The sequence below is a fragment of the Pezoporus occidentalis genome, unplaced genomic scaffold, assembly GCF_034315485.1.
Source record: "Pezoporus occidentalis ecotype Australia unplaced genomic scaffold, CSIRO_AGI_Poc_V1 ctg42, whole genome shotgun sequence".
Taxonomy (NCBI): Eukaryota; Metazoa; Chordata; class Aves; order Psittaciformes; family Psittacidae; genus Pezoporus; species Pezoporus occidentalis.
This window is the reverse complement of record NW_026915747.1, coordinates 4,206,556-4,231,345: the sequence shown is the minus strand read 5'-3', so window position 1 is coordinate 4,231,345 and position 24,790 is coordinate 4,206,556. Positions and strand designations below refer to the sequence as shown.

The window sequence follows — 24,790 nt, the reverse complement described above, 5'->3', positions numbered from 1 at the left end:
GCAATCTGTGCATATTATCTAACTACTAACTTTATCAAACATTTTCCATGATTTTTTTCTTCAGGTTTGAAAAAAATTGTCACACTTTTCTTCAACACAGTAATATATATTGGGGAATTGAAGGGATCCACAAGAGTGCAGAGAAGAAAGCAATTCCTTTCTTGCACTTTTGTAATTTTATAGATAATGTTGTATTTTCACAGTTACCTGTGCATTTCTTGATATTGCTATTTCTTTTTCCATGTGATCCTAACTTGCATCCAAAGTTCTCCTCCCAAAATTCTGCAAACCAGACATTTCTTCGATTGTTAGCAAGTGTTCGGCTCCGAAAATATCTATCGAATCCTACATTTAAGAGAAGTGAAGGAAGCATTAAAATATGATACAGCATAAAAATAGTCACATAAAGACAATTAAAAATGTTGCATAAATATCAGCACAAGAAAAAGCTTTAGGCACAAACTACTATAATAAGATATTTTTATAAGCATAGTATCTAAAGATTAGAAAAATTATATATTTTTCATTATCCCATATTTGCTGTAGAACAAGATTTTTTTCAAGTACCTACAGCACTTAAAGATTCTCTAAAGCCCCAGGAGAATTCTATCACAAAAAAAAAAAAAAAATAATGCAGATAGTTGGGGAAATAGCTTAATTTTTAATACACAAATGACAGAAATAAAGAATTGGATACCTACATGAAATTAGACAGACTATAATCACTACTTAGTCAAAGACTGTGATGCAAATAAATTTAATTTCAAAGTCACTTAAAATCACTGTGTAACTCTCCGTTGAAACAGAAAGTTTCCAGAAAAAACTAAAATTCTGTTTCTATTTATATATTTAATGACCCCAGTTGAGAAAATAAAGATTCCTTCTTAAACCTGATCAGATTTTGCACCAGCCTTACCCCCTACAGCCCAGCAGCCATAATGAAATAATGACTAACACATACCATCTGGATTAAGCTCTTTATAAATATGTCCATGTGGCTAAATTCTAATCATTTACCAGTTTAGAGCACTTACCCAGACAGTAAGAGATGTTACTGTGTGCAGTACCCTCCTGGGAATAAGGTGTTTCAAACCAACAACCTCCACTTTATCATTAAATCAGAAAATTTGTTGATATAGTGGCTTCTTAAAGTAAATTTAGGAGAAGAAAGCAGAGTCTAGACTGATCTCCTCCCGGAAGAATGAGCTGACTTATATCATCCACCAAATATTCTCTGTTTTTCTCCCAAAGAACCACTAGACTATGGATAAGAAGCTCTTCACCACACATGCTCTCATTACTGGACAACTGTAAGATTACCTAATTGCAGATTCATCATCTCCTCATCTCAACAGTGATATTAAATGAATATTGGATCAGGCCAACTGAAGTTACTTACTTAAAAGTTTTCCCTGATTTCCCTGTAATCAAGGACAACATGATTTTAATTTTTAATTTTTTTTTTAAGAGAGCAAGGGGATGCTTGAACACTCTCAGAAAATGAGGGGTTTGCACCATGTGCATTCCTACCATCTATTGAGGTTCTTTTGGGCAGAATGGTTACTGCTCCTTCCGCAATCTCCTCCTGCTGCTGAACCGGCGAAATTTTTGACCCCCAGCTGTCTGAGCCAATCCAGAGAAAATGTCCAGATTGATTAGCTTTTTTGGCTGCTTCCAGTATACGTCTGCAAAGACACAATAAATGTTTAATTACAATTAGACAAACTGCATTTACAAAAAATGAGAATCTGCAGCATTAATTCTCGCTATGTATAAGTAAGCTTATACTAACCAAATAGTCAACAGTTTTCACAGTCTAAAGCATATTCAAAAACAGCTGTAATGAACTTAAGATAGAGTACTGCACAAATTAATTTGTTTAACCTTTAGCCATATTTTTCTAGCATTCTTATTTATTTCTTCCTTTTCAGTCACCAAACAGTAATCTATTGGAGCTGCACTCTTAGGAACTAGGAACAGGTTAAATCTCCACAGAATGAAGGATCAGAACACTCTATAATTTCAACTCAATTTCTTAGCACCAGATTTACAAGAATTTTAACATAGAATTGAATCTGAAACTCCTGCATTACTCTATTCTGCACCATCCAATTAAGCATCTCTGAGAAAAGAAACATCTTCAACACACAAAATAAGGAAACAGGCACCTAATATCATCTTCATTGGCAAACATGATGACTGCTCGAGCATTTGGAGTTTCCAACAAGCGCTTGATGATCTTTTCAAATTCTCCTGGTCTTGGTTCCCGAGGGATTTTGAGTGACTGAGCAATGCAAACACCTCCTGAGAAAAATTAGAAGGAAGAAAAAGAATTTTAACTTGCTAAATAGCCACACTTTAGATAATCCATAACCAGGCAGGTAAAGAAAAGGTGTTAATCTGAGATACAGCAGCACAGCCAAAAGTTATATTATCTATGGGTTTTTTTTTGAAATGACACTGCATGAACTTACACAATTAATGCTGCATTAAAGAGTACAACTCAGCTGCTACTTTACCTATATAAAATCCTAAACGTTCTGAGACAGATCATAAAGCACCAAATTCTGGCTCAGCTGCGCTGAGTTTCACAGACCTACCTCAGCTTACAAGAGCTAAGAACGCAGCCTTGCCACATGACTGCATTTAGCCATCCAGACACAATTTGAAGGTTATCTTACGTTCATTATGTGGCTCTTCAGTACTGGGAACTATCATATACCTCTATTTTTTCAACAGAGAGTAAAAGGTTAGCAACAAATGCTGTGGTTACAGAACCAAATAGAGAATGTAAAATGTTCGCTTATACATACAGATAACTTCTAATTGTTATTATAAAGTCCCTAATTAAGTTGTCTTAATTATTTAAGAGGCTTGTATTTTTCATTGAATATTCTAAATTACTGACCAGCAAATGAACACAAACTCAGAAATTATATTTATATCTCTTCCTGATGGAAGAAAGTGCTAATTGAAATCTCTACACCTTACCTGTACTTGAAAAAGGGACAAATTTCTACTTGGTGATTTCTAATGGCTTTTATATACTGGTGCAGGGGAATCTCTCTCTACTTCCTGGTTACAACAGTTATCTATGTTCAAGCATAAGAAAAACATTCCTTGAGCCTGTTTCATGAAGCACTGAGTTCAGATTGGCACCAACTTCCTATACCATACATCATCTTTTTACAATGTTTCTAATTTGTTTAATTCCTTTTTCTTTAAAAACTGTTGCCTGATTTGCATTGGTACATCTAATTCTCACCAATATTTGCCCTTGCTTGTTGTTATTGCCCAAAATAAGACCCTCTTGTGGATAATCTAATCATTAATAAAATGAGAAAAACAAAGAAAATGAGAAAATGTTTTAAGAAAAAGCAACATGTTACTAGACAGAAGTAAAGCAAATGATACTTTTGCATCTCTGCATCTAATACTTCAATATTGACCCTAATACTTCAATATTGAAGATTACCTTCAGTGTGAGTAAGATTAAGAATGCATTTTAAAAGAGCTGTTGTATTTTTAATGAATGCTGGTATTTATTTTCTGATATACAAGATTATTTGGGGCATATACATGTCTATGCATTAAAAGTTATTAGACAACTAAACACAGTTAGATGGCTATGTTGTATACGGGGAGGCTTTCCAACTTTCTCAACAGTTTTGTTTTCCCTATTAAAATGTCAACCTTCTGTCTTTCCAAAGTACTTCACAAATTAGATTGATACACCTAATGCCTTCTTTGCTTCAGTCTTTAATAGTAAGATCAGACTTCTCTGGGTTCCCAACCCCCTGAGGTGGAAGACAGGGACAGGGAGTAGAATGAAGTCTCATAATCCAAGGGGCTCAGAGACCTGCTATACCACTTGGACACACATAGGTCTATGGAGCTGGATGTGATCCACCTGAAGTGGCTGAGGGAGCTGGTGGAAGTGCTCACCAAGTCACTTTACATTATTTATCAGCTGTCCTGATTAACTGGGAAGGTCCCAGTTGACTAGAGGTTAGTGAATGTGACGTTCATCTACAAGAAGGGCTGGAAGGAGCATCTAGAGAACCACAGGCCTGTCAGCCTGACTTCAGTGTCTGGGAGGGGTACGGAGCAGATTTTCTTGAGTGCTATCATGTGGCACATACAGAACAAGCTAGTAATGGGGCCTAGTCAGCATGAGTTTATGAAAGGCAGGTCCTGCTTGACTAACCTGATATCCTTCTATGACAAGGGGACTCTCCTATTGAATGAGAAAAAGGCTGTGAATTTTGTCTACCCAGACTTTAGTAAAGCCATTTCCCATGGCATTCTCCTGGAGAAACTGCCTGCTCATAGCTTGGACAGGTGTATGCTTTGCTGGGTAAAACACTGGTGTCATGGGTTCAGCAGTAGCAGTCATTTTTCCCCTTCTTGGTAGCTGGTGCAGTGCAATGTTTTGACTTTCAGCTCAGGAACAGAGCTGATAACAAGGATGTTTTGGTTTGGCCAAGGACTTTGTGAGCCTCATGCTCTGCCAGGGAGGAGGGGAAGCCAGGAGGAAGCAGAGACAGGACACCTGACCCAAACTGACCAAAGAGGTATTCCATACCACAGCACGTCATGCCCAGGATGTAACTGGGAGTTAGCCGGAAGGGCCGGACGACGGCAGGGTTGGAGGAGGTATCGGTCAGAGCTTGGTTGGGCTGGGGGGGCAAGTTATCGGTTGGCTGGTGCTGAGGTGTTGTATTCTCTTCCCTTGTTATTTCCTTTATCATTATTATCATTGGTGGTAGCAGTAGTGATTTGTGTTATACCTTAGTTACTAAACTGTTCTTATCTCAACCCGTGGGAGTTGCATTCTTTTTTCGATTCTCCTCTCCGTCCCTCCGGGAGCAGGGGGAGGGCAAGAAAGGGGGGGAGTGAGTGAACGAATTACCTGACTGGGTTTAAACCACGACAACTGGCTGGATGCCCAGGCCCAAAGAGTGACAGTGAATGGCGTTCATATCTTTATCAATGATCTGGGTGAGGAGTTGAGTGCATTCTTAGGAAGTTTGCAGATGATGCCATATTGGGCAGGAGTGTTGATATGCTAAAGGGGAAGAAGGCTCTGCAGAGGGATCTGGACAGGCTGGATCAACAGGCCAAGGCCAAAAAAATAAAGGTGTTTATGAAGCCTTTTTTGTTTATTTTACTCAAAGAATAAGTAGGAATTGTTCAAAGCTGCCCCACACTTCTCAGTGTCTAAAAGGCATTTATTTGGACAATGATTTTAATGACATGCTTTAACTTTTGGTCAGCTCTGAATTGGTCAGGCAGTTGGACTAGATGATCATTGTAGGTTCCTTCCAACTGAAATAGTTCTATTCTATTCTATTTTCTCCTATTCTATGTAATATTTAGAATATGCTGGGGATTAATTATCAGATTTTGTTCTGCTTTCACAGAATTTCATTGACCTCAATAGTTGTTTGCATAGGTAGATCTTAAATTGGAATTAAGTTTATACATGGCATAAGTGAAGCATGGAATTATCAACTGCCAGTATAAACATAACTACTTTCAAATTCAGTCAGCCAGCTTTAGTCACAGGCAAATATATCCCTTTTTTCAGCTATACACCAATTTCTTGGGATTGCTGCTTTGGAGACTGAGGAAATTCAGAGCTACAGGGAGATAAGGAAGGGTTATGCACAAGTTGCCTGACTGGGTTTAAACCACGACAGTTACATTATTATTTTATCAGATTGAGAGACACATATGACAGTATAGATTTATCCTGAATTCTTGTCTGCTGTACATGAAAGAAATTATATTTGCAAATCAGAACATCTTCTATTTCTAGCAAAAATTGTTTGTACATTTTTCTTTATGATCTATAAATAGTATAGAGATATAACATAAATAAATTGCTCTTATCTGCTTTAAAATTGAATATAATGTCTTTTTCTGGCAACACATTTGATCACATTTTTATGAACAAGCTGGCTCCCCATGATGGACAGCTAATTTGCCAACAACAACAGATGAGACTGTATAGAAGGTGACCCTCATATTCACCAGGTATCTTTGACAATCCAGTAATGAAAAGATGGACACTGTATTATGAAAAGCTTTAGCCAATTTTCTGAATTGCTACTACGCTATTGTGGTAGATACTCAGAAAGTCCCTTACTGCAACCTCTTTCTCAAGTAACAGTGATGAAATGAAAGATAAATATTTAGCAGATATCCTGTATAATTAACAATCAGCAATTTACTGTTCAAGAAATAAAAAATGAAAGACAACGCCAAGCTCTCAACTTTCCTCAGAGTAATTCAGGCACAGAAAATAACACAGATCCTAAAAAAACTTACATAAAGGAATAATTTGTTACCTCATTAAATTTGAGAGTGCATTTTTTAACCATTCCTATTCATGCAATGGCCCTTAGAAAAAACATTCTTTTCATATAAAACTCAAATGCAAATATTACAAAATGCACATATATAATACACTATATACAGCCATCTATAATGTGTGTGGAATGGATATTAAGCAGTGAAAAACTGCGCTATCTAAAAAGCTGTTTTCATTCAAAATGGTGTAGAAGAAACACCATTCCATCACTGCAGCAGTAAGTTCAATCATGACTGTGCTGTGCATCTTAGCATCTCTGCATTGAAGAATGTGTTAAGTACTGCCAGGAACAACAAAAAATGCACTTCAGCCTTGTTGCTATATTTATAATGAATTGTGTAAGCTATCTGTGACACACTAAACACTTTGTGTAAACCCTTGTCTATATATTGCATATACAGCTGTTGCTCAAACAAATAAGAGTATCAGTTTTCAGCTAATGATTAAATACTAGATCCACAGAGGTACTTTTGCAACATTATGGTGTCTAACCTCTCAGCACCCTGCTGCCTTTGAAATCTACAGCCTGGGCTAAGTGCCCAAACACAGGGAGAGATGAGTGTCTAGGAAAAGGATTCATAGGAGCCAGCAACTGAATAAGGAATAATTATACTTCCAAAATAGCTATCAGAGGTACTAAAAAAGAACAGGTTTCAAGGCCAGTAGTTAGGATAATCTTATGAAGTGCTCAAAAAGATTTCTCCAAAATCAAGAAGAAATAGGTTTTGAGAACAGATGCCTTATACGCTATACCAGTGGATTTACCATTTACTGCAGAGGTGCCAAAGGCCAGATGTTTCAGATACCTAATGCCCCTGGAGGATATATGGCTATGAATCATAAGAACAAGTTGTGCCTGCGTATTTCTCTCTGTCAGCATTTCTGACTGACTTGGCATGATGACTGCTTGTCTCTGTTACTGGTTTCTAAAATGTTCGTTATCTTTCATTGTCTGGGGATGTACATAAAAAAAAAAATCATTGGTCTAAATTTCCCTTGGGTAAAATTACAACTAATTTAACATTTGTATGAGGAAATGAGAGCTAACTATCCTCTTACTGAAAATGAAATGTTGTGTTCAAACCTGGTCAATTAAAAGGATTTATGAACAGTCTTCAGAAATGATGTCATTGAGACCAAGAATGGAGTCAGCAAGACAGACTCATTTCAGCTAGTTCAACTAGGAATAAATATCAATAATTGTACCCACTCATATTGTACCCATTCCCTAATTCATTGTCCTGGGTTCAGCAGTAGCAGTCATTTTTTCTTCTTCTTGGTAGCTGGTGTAGTGCAGTGTTTTGACTTTCAGCTCGGGAACAGAGCTGATAACAAGCGATGTTTTGGTTTGACCAAGGACTTTGTGGGCCTCATGCTCTGCCAGGGAGGAGGGGAAGCCAAGGAAGCAGAGACAGGACACCTGACCCAAACTGACCAAAGAGGTATTCCATACCACAGCACGTCATGCCCAGGATGTAACTGGGAGTTAGCCGGAAGGGCTGGGAGTCTGCAGGGTTGGAGGAGGTATCGGTCAGAGCTTGGTCGGGCTGGGGGGGCGAGTTATCGGTCAGCTGGTGGTGAGATGATGTATTCTCTTCCCTTGTTATTTCCTTTATCATTATTATCATTGGTGGTAGCAGTAGTGATTTGTGTTATACCTTAGTTACTAAACTGTTCTTATCTCAACCCGTGGGAGTTGCATTCTTTTTGATTCTCCTCTCCGTCCCTCCGAGAGCAGGGGGAGGGCAAGAAAAGGGGGGGAAGTGAGCGAACGAGTTACCTGACCGGGTTTAAACCACGACATTCATATATGACATAGAAGATGAAATAGAGCGTTTGTATCTGTCACACGTTTTAAATACATTAAGATGGAACTGATGGAAAGTAGTTCTTCAAGTACTCCGGGGAAAAGGAAGAAAACATCTTAGCACCACACTGTGCTACGTCTCTTTTGTCTTTTCTCAGACCTGTAAAACTAAGGTTGTACTTAGTCATCCCAGAGCTATATCTGTGAAATAAAACAGTTAATATGAGCTGCACTGTGTACAGTGCATCATTACAGGCATGTACCGTAATAAATACTCATTTATCTTGTGTCTAACAGTTATCAAGTGTGATATCCAGCACCTGGGGCAAGGAGACAATGAAATGAAGGAGAGCAGAAGTGGCAGCTGGAAATCAGGCTTACAGAAGGAGCTGCCCCACTCATGATCAGGGGATAAATCCAACCACACTGCAACATGTTTAGCAGCTGGGAACTCATGTGCTTTTAAAAGAGGGACATAACCTGATCTGTAGACCTGACCTACAATAATATGGGTTTGAGTTGTTCTTTCCATTGTGATAAAAATCACATCTTAAACAAATTGTTCCATGCTAAGGCTTGGCTTGCTTACAGTTGCTCTGTATAACACAGCTCATGGGGAAAATGTGGTCACCAAACAAAAAACTGGTAGATTTTGAAGATATTGTCAGTATGCTGGATCAGTGAGTTTTTTCCTTTCTTTTTTGCTCTTACAGCAATGATTCTGCAATGAAAAAAAACAATAAAAGGGAAATGTAGTACCTACATCATTTTGGTAGCTAAACATATGATAATTTTCTAATAAATATTCATTTTTGCTCTCATGGGTTCTGAATTCACAAGATGGCATGCTAATTGTAAATCATTAAATACTCAAGTATATGGAGGTGCGTGCCAGAAGTGATGCTGAATGTGTATTTGGAAAACAGCAAGCAGACTTGGTAGGAAACTTGCACTAAGAAATAAATTTCCTGAAGCAAAGATTTGAATCTGAAGTTAAATGTAAATACCAGAACATTTTTTCTCCTATCTCAGCTAGGATCCAGCACTACATTATGGACCAACTAAGTAGGATACACAAGAAAAGACACTGTGTCAGTTCAAGTGTGTTCTGTGTTGGGACCACAACCACACTACTCAGAACCAGTTTATCCTGTGGGGATATATAACCAGTATATATCCCCACGTATATAACTAATCTTACCATTGTAAAAACAGAATGATCAAGTTATGCAGTTGCTTTAAACTAGTTATCAATTTCTCAGCATAAGGAGGCATGCCCCATCTGACTCAGTATATACCAATTTCAAGTCAATTATTTCATGGCAGCTTCATCACAAACCACATTGTTCCTGAAAAAGATCAAGACAAATAGCCACAGCACACCTGGGACCCAGTCCTACCTGGCAGCACTTTCTCAGATGCCTTCAAGTATACATTTTCTTTTAAGATGAATTATATGTGACTGGTCATCAGGCCAAGAAAATTTTAATGCAGGCCTTGGGAAAGTTTCCAAAATATATTACCAAAATATTTGAAGGCAGAGAAGTCCTTATTGCAAGTAGAGGAACAGATGTCAGAGACTCAGAAGATGCCTCAGTAAGAAGCTCTTCTGTGAGGTGTACAGGAGAGTGTCTGCTGCTGTTGCAAGCAGACACGGCCTCTATCTGACAAGAGCCTGCACGCTTCTGACAGTATCACATGATGCAAGATAACATGAGGAAAAACAGACAATTGCATTTCTCCTCCTTTTCCATTCCTTCTTTCCCCTGGTTATAACAAAAGTTCAGAAAATCTAGACCTGTTTATATTGAAAGTCTGTTCCAATGGCCAGAATGCTCGCTCAGCAAGAAGACTGCTGGAAATATCAACAAGATGTTCCACACTGAAGTTCTGTTTACAAAAAACAGGAATAGCATTGAGACTTAGTGAATACACCAAGACACTCTTTTAAGCAGATAGTTCATTATTTGATAAATTTGGATGCTAAGAATTTTGAATGTTAAAGAAAAACAAGGTGACTGTTCTGCATGGAACTTTCACCGGTGCTGAAAATCAGGAATTCTTAGGAATTATGATTTAAACTGTGGTCAGGTTGATGCCATCCTCTTGTGTATCCCTAGATGCCTTTAGCAATAATTTTCTAGAGTATGAGCCAACAGAGAGTCAAGAGAGACTCAAATTTCTCAAGCAATAATTGTTCAAAATGTAAACATCTCCTTAATGCCAAAGTGCAGTAGCTGGGAGGCCTGAATGCAGCCATGCATTCTATCCAGAGCTACCTTCATTTAACTACCCCAAGAAACCAACAGTCATCAATGTGGCTATATGGAAAGCTTATCTTTACAAATAAGCACTTGAGCCTTCTGCAGTCTCTGTGCTCCCACTGAGCTACTTGCCATGGCACCTTCACTGCTATTCATGTCCAAATCTAGTTAAATAAAATCCCATTCCAATACACCTCCTTTGCTACAATCACAAATTAACTGCAGTATGGAAATATCCAAAGGTCTTGTGGCTTTTCATTTGCTCAGAAGCTCACAAAATACCCCAGCAAACAATTCATGAACTTGCTCTTACAAAGACAGTTAATTCTTCAGCCAATAGTGGAAACATTTTTGATGCAAGATATTAAAAGAATAATTTTAATAAATTAAATAACAATTCACTCTGAATGGACAAAAGTGGCGCTTAGTACCCACTACATTAAAGCATAATGGAGAATGAGAGATTTTGTTGCAATCTTTCAACAGACAAAAACATTCCATATTTTGAGCCCATACATTGGTATCATTTTTCCTTTATTTAAGTAAAAATACGTTTTATCAAAATTCCTTAATGTTTGTTACTAAGTTGGCTTTTTGCACAAGCAGGTTGGGGATACTTTTTCACTAACATGTCAGCTACAGTCATGAGCTTTTCTACTCAAAACTAAAAGCTTTTAAGAGATCAAAGTCTCTCGTTTATTTAGTGTTTTAGAAAAGGCCTTTTGTGGGATCTTCCTTTTTTCTTTTGAAAAAAAAGTAAAATCAGAAGACCATGAAAGAGCACGAAACATTCTGATAAATACAATTCACCCATTCCTTTGAAACATGTTTTTCTACATTCCTATATGTATTAATAGGCACACAGCCATGCTTATTTTACAAACACATGCACTCATGCAGATACTTCAATCATAGACAAAGAACATGTTAATTCTAAAATAGAATAGGAAGAAATAATAAAAAAAAACACAACAAGCCAGCTCTAGCTTCATATGAGATGTTTGGCTATGGGCTTTAGTCATCAGTCTGTCTCTAAGGTGACATGCTTCAAGAGAGACCTGTTATTTTATACTTCCATTCTGAACAGTAAAAAAAAATCTTTTTTTTCTTCTTTTCTTTTTTCTTTTTTCTTTTTTCTTTTCTCTTTTCTTTTCTTTTCTTTTCTTTTCTTTTCTTTTTTCTCTTCTTCTCTTCTCTTCTCTTCTCTTCTCTTCTCTTCTCTTCTCTTCTCTTCTCTTCTCTTCTCTTCTCTTCTCTTCTCGTCTCTTCTCTTCTCTTCTCTTCTCTTCTCTTCTCTCCTCTTCTCTTCTCTTCTCTTCTCTTCTCTTCTCTTCTCTTCTCTTCTCTTCTCTTCTCTTCTCTTCTCTTCTCTGCTCTTCTCTCTTCTCTTCTCTTCTCTTCTCTTCTCTTCTCTTCTCTTCTCTCTCTCCTCTCCTCTCCTCTCCTCTCTCTCCTCTCCTCTCCTCTTCTCTCTCCTCTCTCTCCTCTCCTCTCTCTCCTCTCCTCTCCTCTCCTCTCCTCTCCTCTTCTCTTCTCTTCTCTTCTCTTCTCTCTTCCCTGCCCTTCCCTGCCCTTCCCTGCCCTTCCCCTTCCCCTTCCCCTTCCCCTTCCCCTTCCCTTGGGAAGAAGAGGGGAGAAACAGTTCCAAATGTAGCACTACAGGTTCCATTAACATCAGCATTTGATGAAAATAACTACAAGGGATATTCTCACCACCACCAAACCTGCAGATTTTAATTTTTTTTCCCCAGGTTTGAACAAAAAAAACCCACACAAACAACGCATTTTCATCCTTTGACTCTTTAGTGCTATTTGTATAAATGAAAGACAACTTTGAGAGTCTTGAACATGAAAGGCTAAATGAAAAATTCAGCTGTAGTAAATGTTTATGAATAGACAAAAATCACTTATTAAAAAAAAAAGAAAAGCCTGAAAATATTGAATTCTGGAAGATTGTGAGAGGGGAATTTTCCTCTTCACAGTGAATCACTGTCTAACTAGTTCATAAAGTACATGGGATCCCCAGTCAAACTTCAAAACAATCTATGACCAAAAGAATGTAATTGAAATTGGTCTCCACTTACATTTACTGGTCAGCTGTCGCAATGCTTTCACAGCTATGTCTTTTTTTATCATCACAGTGGGTATGAACATCTTCCTCCAGGGAAACATGGTTCTTTGTACTTTCAGATTTAGAACTTGCTGAAGCATAATATGAAAAAGAAATATGTATTCTGGCTACATGCCAAATACATTGTTAATGAGGATGTGCTCTTTTCTGTTTGTTTGTTTCTAACAATCAAGAAAGCTTAGGCTATGAAAAGATATTTCACAAATGCCTAAATTCTAGAATTTTTTTTTAATAACATCTGATTTATAATAAAGTAATAGTATGAAATCAAACTCTGGCCTGTGGTTACGTAACATATTTTTTCTCTGAAACTAAATTATTTGCTTGAATATGGCCTTTGTCCTTTCCTTCGTATCTCTATAATTCTCCATACTAATTGGCCTAAGTAGCAGTAAAGATCTGGATTTGATGTTTTATGGAGTTTAGGTGCAAATGGTTGCTTCAAAAAAATTCTAAACATGGGTTAGGTATAAAGATCTCCAATTCACCTCCAAGTGTATCAGTCCTATTTCACAATCCCCGGCAGTTGTATTCAGCATCATTAAGATGATACTGGAGTTTACAGCATTCCTTACAACTATGTTTAGGCAGGAAAAGAAACCCCACCAAAAGAAGAGCTGGATTTTGTGAAAACATTATTTTTTTCCTAAATAAACATAGCTTTTCTTCTTTTAGGATAATTTGGTCCCTATGGGGATCTTTGGTTTAACATTTTTTCATTCCACTCCCCACCTTGTTTATTTTAAATATTTTATCAGTGAGATAAGACTTTTTCTTTTTTTTTTTTCAGTCAAGCTGTTCTGGATTACCAGATTTTTAATGGTAGGATGCTGTCCGATTTTTCCTTTGCATGCTTACTGCTATCACAGTGTTCAGAAATTGCCTTCACTCACCTCCTTTGCCCTTGAATGCTGCACACAGACTTTTAATGTGCCTTCTAAGAAAAATAGCAGCAGTAGTTCGTGTTCTCATTTTGAAACTTTTTGGTCTGCTTTTATAAGGGAATACATTCTTCTTTGTGGTCATAAAACAGCCACAAATTTCTTGTATTCACTAAAATTAAAAAAAAATAAAAATTCCTTCTTCTTCTTGCTGTAATCTAGAATATTGGAGGAAAAATCAATTAGGTCCACCTTTCTCTAGGTATTCATTTAGCCAAACAGTCTAATAGCAGGGAATTATTCTTAAAATTAGGCATGTTATTTAGCTTAGGTTCTCTCTAGTCGTCAAATATTAATTTTCTCAAAATTTGAAATATCAAAAATAAGTTGCATGTAAAGGCTTGCTTAACTTTATTGAAGATTAGTCTGCATTTGATTATTGATGTTTGAGCTTGAATATAACATTTAAAAAACAGTCTCAAATTTGAAGTAAAACAGAATAACTGACATACAATTTTTGTCTGAAACTGGAAAAAGAGAACTCTGTTTTCTTACATGAAATTATAAGCACAAATTTGTAATGAAAATCAAGAAGGAATCTCTTCTAACAGGGAATACTGTAGGTAAATCTAATTCCCAGAAAGCAGTGTAGTAAGTCAAAGAATGTTACTTGTAATGTCGGAAACCAGCTCATTTCCATCTGAGCTAAAGTGTATATAACTAAAAAAAATAAGACATTTCAACGTTTGAAGGGAGTGCCACACCCCTGTAAAAGTTTCTCCAATATTTTAAAATCTTCATTACTGAAAAAAAAAGCAAAAAAAAATGTTCCTTTCATCAGCTTATTATTTCTAACTGCAGTTTACAGCAAGATGGTCTGTTTACACCTTTTTCATCCACAACTGAGCTCTATCTCCCTCAGTCTTCCAAACACAACTTGTATATTATTATTCTTGTATTATAATATTGTATATTATTATTATTACATATATATTATGTATATATTATGTGATTAAGTTATATAGCTTTTTCTAATACAAAGGCTGAGTTTATTTGATTAAGTATCTAGACTGCAAGTTACATTTACTAAATTCATATACCTATTTTGATGTTAGTACCTAACTATATTTGTCTAACTTAAGTATTCTGAGAGCTGGACACTTACTTGTGTAAGAACACCATTAGGATCTAAAAATACCCATGAACTTTATCTGTTTACTTCTTATCATTGAAGATTATAAAATATTAAGAGAATAAAGTTGTCTTGCATATTGCTTCAAGACTTTCTGTTTCTTTTCACTAGTTTGAAGATGTAGTGAGATTAAGAATCGGTAATACTTCTTTTATAATACAGCAGTGAAACACAGGAATGACTTAGTGAATGAACAAGAGTCATCCTATAACCTTTCATGTAAATAAATCTACAGAAGCCTAACAATTTTAAAATGTGGTGGAATTAAAGTTTGTTACACAGCTACTGTAGCTTTAAGAAAGTCTGCAGCATTGCATTGTGAGATTCAGATCAGAGAACAAACTTAAGGGAGAGAATCCTCATGTCTTTATGTGTTTAATACCATGTGAAAATATCTCTTGAGAAGATGTTTAGGAGTGAGCAGATATGCTAATTAATCTTTTCTTGAAGCATGTTGGGATGAAGGAATAGCTTAACTCATAAAGCTCTAAAAATACAGAAGTCATCAGGTCAAAAGTGATCATGGCTTAGAGGGCTTCAATGGGCCTGAGAACTGAAGAAAGCAGCAGGAAAGTGTTCAGGAGATCTATCCATGCAATAAAAGAGAGCTTGCAAATTGAACACGTGTTAGTCTGCATTAAGGCGTGTAACAACAACGTAGAAATGATGGGACGAGCATAAAAACAGTGAAATGGTTTTAATTCTGAAGTATAAAAAATTTTGAAAAGGTACTTATGGTCTTGGATGAAAGGTAACCTCTATGTACATATAAAATAATTTTCAGAAATACAGTAATGTTTACTTTCACCAAATGTCTAATTACCAACATCTTTTTTTTGAGCACACAAATTTCAGATTAATCTTCTGAATTACTCTTATTTTGTAAATTATCCAGCAGGAATATACATCTACTGTTTTCTCAGTCCACATTAGGGAATGAACAAAGTCCTTATTCAGTAAAAATATAAGTAGCAACTCTGTAAATTGAATCGCTGAAAAATTCTTAGATTTAGACTAAGGATTCTGGATAGGAGGTCTGATAAGTGACCTGACTCTGGCCTATTCCCACTGCTTCTAAAATGACCAGAATGCACTGCCTTGCCTTGTTGGAAAATGACTAGCAAGTAGGATCAAAGTTTGCTTTTACCTAGTCCCTCAATAGTTGTGTCACTAGGACAAGATTTAACCCTGTCTATCCTTTTTTTTCAGATTGTAGAAACATAGCTTCATTCTCAGTAACATTCTGAAAGGAACAAAGGCTCTACCTAACATCAAAGAAGGAAAAACATGGGAAGAAAGCTGCTATTCACGCAGGAAGAATCGGAAAAAACTGCTCTTTCCATCAAAATGCACAGCTATTGCCCTATAAAGAATTGCACATAATGAGAAGAGCCTTTGCTCTCCTAGGTCCATCCACGATGTATGGATCTCAGTCAACCTGAACCAACCCGCTCAGTGACATCAGATGCACAAATGCAACTGTGTTCAGAATTAAACATGTTAACAGTACACTACAGTAAAAGGGAAATCTGGATACTTTTGCTAATGTAGCTATCAAATGTATGAAAGTAATGTATGCACGCCAAGGAAGGCTTTGGACTTAAAAACAGCTGCAACATTGGGAAGGTGGTTGCACCACAGTTCAGTCCTTTCTACAGAGGTGTACCCTTCTTTGTTCTTCTAGAAAAGAAATCTTGCAAGTGCTCAGGGTTTGTTTCTGTCTAGATTTTAATGTTCTAAAATTAGAAGAATCCAGACCCAGCTCCTTCCATGCAAATAGCGGTGCTTCAGGAAATCACCATTAGCTGTAAAAGAAATTGAAGGAAGTGGTTGCTTTGTGATACATTATGTATTGAAGGTGTGTAATAACTGACAAAAGAAGTCTGCAACTCACCATTTTCTAATAAAACATTTGATAGATCCACCATATTTTGTAGACAATGAAGCAAAATAACGAACCAATTACACAAAAAAACCCTATGATCATTAGGTGCAAAATTACTTTTACTGAACGTTACCTGGTAGTAGACACCATTATGCTGCTAATACAAGCTGAAATAAAAGCCTGATTTAATGTGCACCTAATCCCCACATAGACCGTTGATCAACAAACTATCTCATCGAGGGCCTGAAGGATTTTTCTGTGTCCATGTTACTCATCTGATCGCATGGTTTCAATAATTTGATACAATTCTTCTATCACATATAACATTTTCAAGCATCCTTCATTATGTTTTTCTTTTTACCAAAAGTTATCAAAAATTATACCAGACAAAAATCTATTATCTAGGAAGCACTTATATCTCACTCATTATGAAAGAAAAATGCAGAAATACATGTTTCAAAATTAATTAATTCTGAAATCTATTGTCTATCAAACCTGTCAAAAGATGCAACGTAGGGAAGATGAAGGTATGTCAATTTTCTCTGAGCTACACATTGAATAAAGACATATGATTAGCTCCATGGACTCATGAGAGAAACTCCACCTTGCAGGAACAAAAAGCCATCCTATAATATTTGATAAAAGTAGAAAGGATAAAAAATGAAGATGACATAGAAGACAAAGGGAAGATAAGAAAGCAAGTAAGGACTGGAGAGCTCTGCTACAATTGCTCATTGTTCAGGGTAATGCACAAATAGTGCTGATCTGAAAACAAAACCTTCTGCAAAAGCCTAGTGTTAAAATAATAATAATAATATACTTTTGTTTGCAATGCTTTATGATTAGTCACTGTCAAGTTTTGAAATGGAAAAAGTGCAGTATTCATTGCTGAATGAATCCTTTATTCTCCAGGCTTCCAGAGAACTTTCTTGGGTTATTTAAAAAGTTTCAACACTGAAATACATGTACTTCTTCAAAACGAAAGACTAAAGGAACAAGTTTGGTCTTCCAAAACCTTCATAATAAAGCTATCTTAGGAATTTGTACTGACATATTCAAATCAAATGCATATTTTCAAATTCCAGAAGACCTCAAAAATTACTAGAAATTTGAATATTAACATTTCAACTTTTCCAAATTTTGAACTCTGATAGCAACCAAAATGCTACAACTTCAAGACTGTTTTTCTGCATATGAGAAAGATCACAATCAGCCAAAGATTTACAAAGTTCCACTGAATTTAGTATTTGAAAAGGCAGCTTCATTAAGAATACCTTTACCACCATCAGAAAGTTTCCAGTAATGGCAAGATGGAAAATCAGAAGGAAAGTTTTAATACTGTGCTGGTTTTGGCTGGGATAGAGTTAATTTTCTTCACAGTAGCCAGTATGGAGCTATTGGATTTGTGATCAAAACAGTGCTGATATCACAGGGATGTTTCCTTTGCTGCTGAGCAGTGCATACACAGAGCCAAGGCCTTTTCTGCTCCTCACACCACCCCACCAGCGAGTAGGCTGGGTGTGCATAAGGAATTGGGAGTGGACACATCTGGGACAGCTGATCCCAACTTACCCAAGGGATATTCCACACCATATGGTGTCATGCTCAGCATATAAAGCTGGGGGAAGAAGAAGGATATCGGGAGTCGTGGTGTTTGTCTTCCCAAGTACCCATTATGTGTGATGGAGCACTGCTGTCCTGAAGGTGAATCATAGAATAGAATCATAGAATCATAGAGTAGTTAGGGTTGGAAAGGACCTTAAGATCATCTAGTTCCAACACCCCTGCTGTGGGCAGGGACATCTACACTAAACCATGCCACCCAAGGCTCTGTCCAACCTGTCCTGGAACACCACCAGACGGCCAAACACCTGTCTGTGATGAGAAGTGGTGAATGAATTCCTTGTTTTGCTCTGCTTGCACACACTGTTTTTGCTCTACCTATTAAAAGTGTCTTTGTCTCAACTCACAAGTTTCTCACTTTTACTCTTCTGATTCTCTCCTCCATCCTGACATCCTATGTGAGCGAGTGTCTGCGTGGGGCTGAGTTGCTGGCTGGGGTTAAACCATCCAGACACACAAACAGTAAAAACCAAGCAACAGCCCTGAAAATCACAGAAAACTTCTGCCCCTGTTTCTTGTGTTTGTTTTCTGTGCAGATGGACTCACTTATTTTAGAATACAGAGTAACCAAAAGTGAAAATAAAAGGAATATGGGAGAAAAAATCCCTACCAAAAAAACTCACCAAAACCAGAGATGAATTGCAGAACAGCACTAGTGACAGCTTTTCTAAGGATAAATTTAATTCCAGTTAAAAAAAGCAACATTATATATGTATACACACAAGTTTAAGACACCCAAGCCCCTGTGTACTATATCTTTCTAGAAGAAGAGAAGTCAGGCACAATGAGATTGCTATGTTCATCCATTTCCACCCTGTGGCATGTGCTCCAAATTCAGGCTTCAGATCGGGGCTCCCTGGGTCAATACATAAGGAAGGCAGTGCTCAAATAAAATTCATCCGAGATTTTGTAAAATCATAAATTAATCACTAGCCTGGGATAGCCCTTTTCACCAAGATGACTTTATTTAAGGAACTAATTACTGGCAGGTTTTCCAGATGAAGTAAACTGTTTGCATAGCAATCCTAGTGACCAAAGTCCAGCTGCTCTCCACTCATACTTTCACAATCTTTTCCCCTCCTGTGAAACTTTTCCTCACTTGCTTTAAGATTCATCTCTTGCATATTAAAAAAAGCCATGGAGAATGATATTACAGTTGGTAGGGAGCAGAGAGCAGAAAAGGAACGCTAAGGGCCTTCGCTTCTCTGTTAGCCTCCTATCTCCAAGCTAATGTATACATTCCCAAAATAGCATTATTCTCTGGACTTGCCCTCCAGATGAGAAAACCCACAAAAACCCTGCAGTGTTGCACAAAACTTCCAACTTTGTCCCGTACCATATCTCCCCCATTTCCCATGAGCAGGAAATTGTCCTACCCTGACTTATGTGACACAGAACAGGAACACTTAGTATCCTTACCATCATCACTCATCCTCCTTACCATCATCACTCATCAAGCCCAGAAGTGTTTAATGAAGGAAATATGTCATCCATGCACTCAAAGAGACTCCAGCAACTGTAGTGCTACAGAGGTGCTTGAAGTAAAACCCTATAAGGAAAAAGGACACGAAGAGTGCAAAACTATGTGCAATAGAATTAGCCATTGATTGTCTTCTCTGAGGCTGGCTAATCATTTGTTGGATAATGATATACTAATGTCCTAGAAATCACCTTTAACCATCTGCGTGGATGCCAGATTCAGGTCAGTTCTTCAGAAGCTGAAGGGCAATGCTGCCGATGATAAAAGTCCAGAGGCAATCCCACTGGGACTTCCTAAATTGAATTCCTGCTCTCACAGCATTACTGTGCTTTCTTCAAAGTTGTATATCCCAGGTTGGCATGGCAAGCCAAGCTAGATTTGGGCACCGTGAGTGCAAGATTTAAAATTAAAGCAAACATGTTCTGACCGTTTTTAACAAGGTACAGTGAAATGATGCTTATGGCACTGGAGAATATACAGTCAGACTAGGTCCCTCAGAGGCAGTGAAATGAAACAGTAAGGAACTATCAAAAAGAAGCCCATCACAATGGCATGTACATAGAGTTACCTGCTAAAGACATAAATTCTGAGAAATAACTGAGACCACGTCTTAATAGATAACTTAGATTTCATTCTCACAGCTATCTGGAAAGAAGTTCAGCTTCTCTGAGGTGCTAAATCTAGTGACCTAATGGCTAGCAGGGGAGAAGACAATGAAGTTACTTACACCATAGTTTCCTGGTATTTTCCCATTAAGCACATTCTTACAATTTTTAGAACAGAAAATCTCTCCAAGTCTCCTCAAGTCTTCCATCTACAAAGTCAGGATCTTTCCAGTATAATGAGACCTAAATGATCCACTCAGCTTTCTGAGAGAGAATATGACTGAAAAAAAAGTACTCTAATGTAAGGTTGGGTATGCAGATTTCCACCCCCCTTAGAGATGAATAACTCTACTCTGTCAGAAAGGAAACCTGTTCCTTACAGGAAAACAGCATGTACCCGGGCAGTTAGAGAGGAGTTTGACACTGTCCTGCACAGCATCCTTGTCTCTAAAATGGAGAGACATCAATTTGATGGATGGCCCATTCGGTGGATAAAGAACTGGCGAGATGGCCACACACAAAGAGTTGTGGTCAATGGCTCAATGTCCAGTTGGAGACCAGTAATGAGTGGTGTCCCTCAGCAATCGGTGTTGGGACCGGTCTTGTCCAACATCTTTGTCAGTGACATGGACACTGCGATTAAGTGCGCCCTCAGCAAGTTTGCCGATGACACCAAGCTGTGTGGTTCGGTTGATACACTGGAGGGAAGGAATGCCATCCAGAGGGACCTCGACATGTTTGTGGGGTGGGCTGATGCCAACCTGATGAAGTTTAACCATGCCAAGTGCAAGGTCCTGCACCTGGGTCAGAGCAATCCCAAGCACAGCTACAGGTTGGGCAGAGAAGAGATTCAGAGCAGCCCTGTGGAGAAGGACTTGGGAGTGTTGGTTGATGAGAAACTTAACGTGAGATGGCAGTGTGTGCTCACAGCCCAGAAAGCCAACCGTATCCTGGGCTGCATCAAAAGGAACGTGACCAGCAGGTTGAAGTAGGGGATGCTGCCTTTCTACTCTGCTCTTGTGAGATCTCACCTGGAGTATTGTGTGCAGTTTTGGTGTCCTCAACATAAAAACGACATGGAACTGTTGGAACAAGTGCAGAGGAGGGCCATGAGAATGATCGGGGGTCTGGAGCACCTCCTGTATGAAGATAGGCTGAGAAAGTTTGGGCTGTTCAGCCTGGAGAAGAGAAGGCTGCGTGGAGACCTCATATCAGCCTTCCAGTATCTGAAGGGGGCCTATAGGGATGCTGGGGAGGGACTCTTCATTAAGAGCTGCAGTGATAGGACAAGGGGTAATGGGTTCAAACTTAAACAGGGGAAGTTTAAATCGGAAATAAGGAGGAAGTTCTTTCCTGTAAGGATGGTGAGGCACTGGAATGGGTTGCCCAGGGAAGTTGTGAATGCTCCATCCCTGGCGGTGTTCAAGGCCTGGTTGGACAGAGCCTTGGATGATATGGTTTAGTGTCAGGTGTCCCTGCCCATGTCAGGGAGGTTTGAACTTGATGATCTTAAGGTCCTTTCCAACCCTAACTATTCTAAGATTTTATGATTCACAAGGAGGTGAAAATTCTAACCAGCACTTCCCAGGCCACATAAGAGCAGCAGACACCTGCTTGTTGATTAGTAATGAAGAAAAATGAGATAATTTCAAAGAATAAATTATTTGTTTGTCACTGAGGGGACTAGGAAAAAGTCCTATTATTATTCTTATTGAAGGCCAAAATGGACAAAATGCTCCCCTTCTATTAAAGTTGTATATATGATAGGAAAGGATCCTTTCTGTACTTCCTCAGAAGGACTTAGTTCCATAAATTTGTTTGTAGCAGGTGTTTTGGTTGGTCGTTTGGGGTTGTGGGTTGTTTTTGTCTTTTTTTTGGGGGGGGGTGGGAGTGAATGTTATTGGTTTTGATTTGGTTTTTTTTTACCCACGTTTGTGGCTGAAAGTTCCCTGCCAGCTGTCAGTTTAATTAGATTGTGCCAACAAAGCCGTTATCAGTCTGACGAAAGGTTTGTCTAGCCTGATGACCCCATTTCTGGCTATGACTCATAATATAAGAGCAGAAGAACAGAGTAAATATATGTGCTGGCGTGTTGGCCTGGCCTTCAATAATTTCCAGCTCAAGGGCCTTTTGAGAGAAGGTGCCTTGATGTTCATTAAAAGCCCTTGATAGAACTTTTCTCTGTTAATACATCTAGTCCACTTGAACACAGGTAAAAGCTACATTTGATGTTCCAGGGGTTCCCTCAAAATCAAGAAGTCTAAACTTCACATTTCTTAAAGATCAATTTTCCTACTTCTTTCTCTATGGTTGCAGTCCTAAGCCCCAACACTCTGAGTTTGATCTTAATATCATGACTAACTCTTTCAATGTTGCAGGTACTTTTCAGCTTTTTCTTCTTAAGCTGATGGTCCCATGCTTCATATATATACACCACTTTTTTCCTTTCTTTTATGAACAGACATGCAAAGTATATTTAGATACATTTTTATGGAGCTTCTTAGAATATTCAAGTATCTAAAACTGTAGGCATATTTTTACATCCCCATATGTGCATCTGGAGATTTCTTTCATGGACCCCCGAAAACCGGCCAAGAAAAAACGCATGTGAAAGAATCTGAATGTGCAGGCATATATGTACATTTCTAAAGGCTGCATGAAAGTCTTTTTGGAGTAACAAGTTCTTTCGTTTCTAGAACAACTTAAATCAAGGATCAGATATATTTGACAAGGAATTTGGTGTTCTGGAATCAAGAGAACAGTTTCTGTTTTTTTAATGAACGATTCAAAATACTAATTGCAGAATACTTACAGGTATCTTTCTTTTGTCCCTTACTAACCATGCCCTGACTGCTGAACTTGTACTTGCATATTGAATTGCTTCATAGTATATATTCATATTGGGTGATTTCCTACATCTACTTCTCTTTGAAAGTATCTAGTAATTGCACTGTTTAAGGTGGAGCTCTCAAATCAAATGCTGAAGAAAACTTTTCAAATACATCTAAAATAATCGTATATATAACAATAAATTGAACAAGACAAGATTTGCTACTGATTTATGAATTTCATTAAGTTTGCTTATAGAAGTCCTACCATAGCTTCCATTAAAGCCACTGAAAGTGTTTGTTTTCATAGTTTGGAATGTTCATTAGATATTTATATGAAAAATGAGAATGAACTATGCTACAGTAGATAGACCAAATACAGTTTCATAGGGTAGTAAACTCTCATACTCCAGGGCATAACCCAATCAGTAATTTATAGAGTTACACAGAAGCCTTGCTCGTGGACAAGTTATTTCAAAGACAATACAACTGAATGTTAAGCACCATCCTTCAAAGCACCCCATCATTTGGAAACTGGACAAAATATGGCATCATAATATTCTTGTCCAGAGCAGACTCCCTGTCTGCTCCCCTTGCCAGAGTGACTTCCACAGCTCTTTCCCAGTTCAGACTGCTCAGTATCATTCTCATAATCAGACATCAATTGGATCTGCTGATAATATTCTTTTGGATATAAAAAACATTTTGGTTTTAGAAAACCTTTTAGATTTAGATTTAGAAAACATTCTCTTTTTTTTTAGAAAAGCCATTTTACTTCTTTATTGTACTTTACTTCCTATACCTGTTATTCTTTAAGATATGAAATTACTACTTTTAAAATAATCAAAGTAAATTCTTTTAATATTCCCTGCATACCATACATACCACCCTGAAATACACCTATATTTGAAAATCAATTACCTTCTTCCCTCATTTGCACATGGACTCTTTAAATTGTAATCCTGTATACAAACCACAGATATGTACAGTATCTAAACCTGTATTGATCAAATTTATCCAAGCCTTGCATTAAATGTAGATAAAGAAAATCCTTTTTAAATGTAGATAAAGAAAATCCTTTTTAAATGTAGAAAGGTTAAACATATAAAACATGCACAATTATCTACCTTGTGTTCTACCGACTTCAGAAAAAAAAACATTGGAAGAAGCAAAACCCTTCATCCACTGCAGCCACTGATCAAAGGGTCTTTATAAAGCACCAGGATTAACTGTTTCAAAAGTGATCATTAGTCTGATTGTCCTTTTAATCCAAAGGTGTTCCTCATTTGCTTCAATGCAATTTACCATACATATACCTTATCATTTAACGTCATTACATCTTTGTATCAATTTACCAATGAATGTATCTTAGAAAATTCCTTGTTCACAACTTCCTTACTCATTGAGTTGTATCTCACTTCTCAAAAATAAGCTCAACTTCAAACAAGTGTTCAGGTAAATCATCATAGGAAAGGAATTAAACAAAGGAAAGCAGAAAGTGATTTAAAACTCTCATGAGTATCCAAAGTGAGCATATACATTCAGAGAGGGTCTTTCACTCAACACAAAGCAAAACAGCAACCTAGACCTGGACTGTAACACAGTGTATTGTGAAGACTTAGCCAGTAGAAACAGAAATATCTATTCCTGTTGTATCTTCTCATTTCTTAAAAAAAAAGAAGCTTTAAACGTGTAAGTTTTTCCAATTTTAAAGCTAA

The 24,790-nt window shown here is 37.5% G+C and overlaps 1 protein-coding gene across 7 annotated transcripts in view; it reads right to left on the bottom strand.

Moving 5' to 3' along the window:
- LOC134171744 (metabotropic glutamate receptor 8) overlaps positions 1 to 24,790 on the bottom strand; it is a 354,238-nt gene that overhangs the window by 190,855 nt on the left and 138,593 nt on the right. For all 7 annotated transcript variants that reach the window (XM_062634258.1, XM_062634255.1, XM_062634256.1 and 4 more), the window contains 3 exons: positions 2,169 to 2,304; positions 1,531 to 1,685; positions 208 to 345 (listed from right to left, as the gene is read on the bottom strand). In XM_062634258.1, coding sequence (XP_062490242.1) covers positions 208 to 345; positions 1,531 to 1,685; positions 2,169 to 2,304 — 429 coding nt within the window. The remainder of the gene's footprint in view (positions 1 to 207; positions 346 to 1,530; positions 1,686 to 2,168; positions 2,305 to 24,790) is intronic.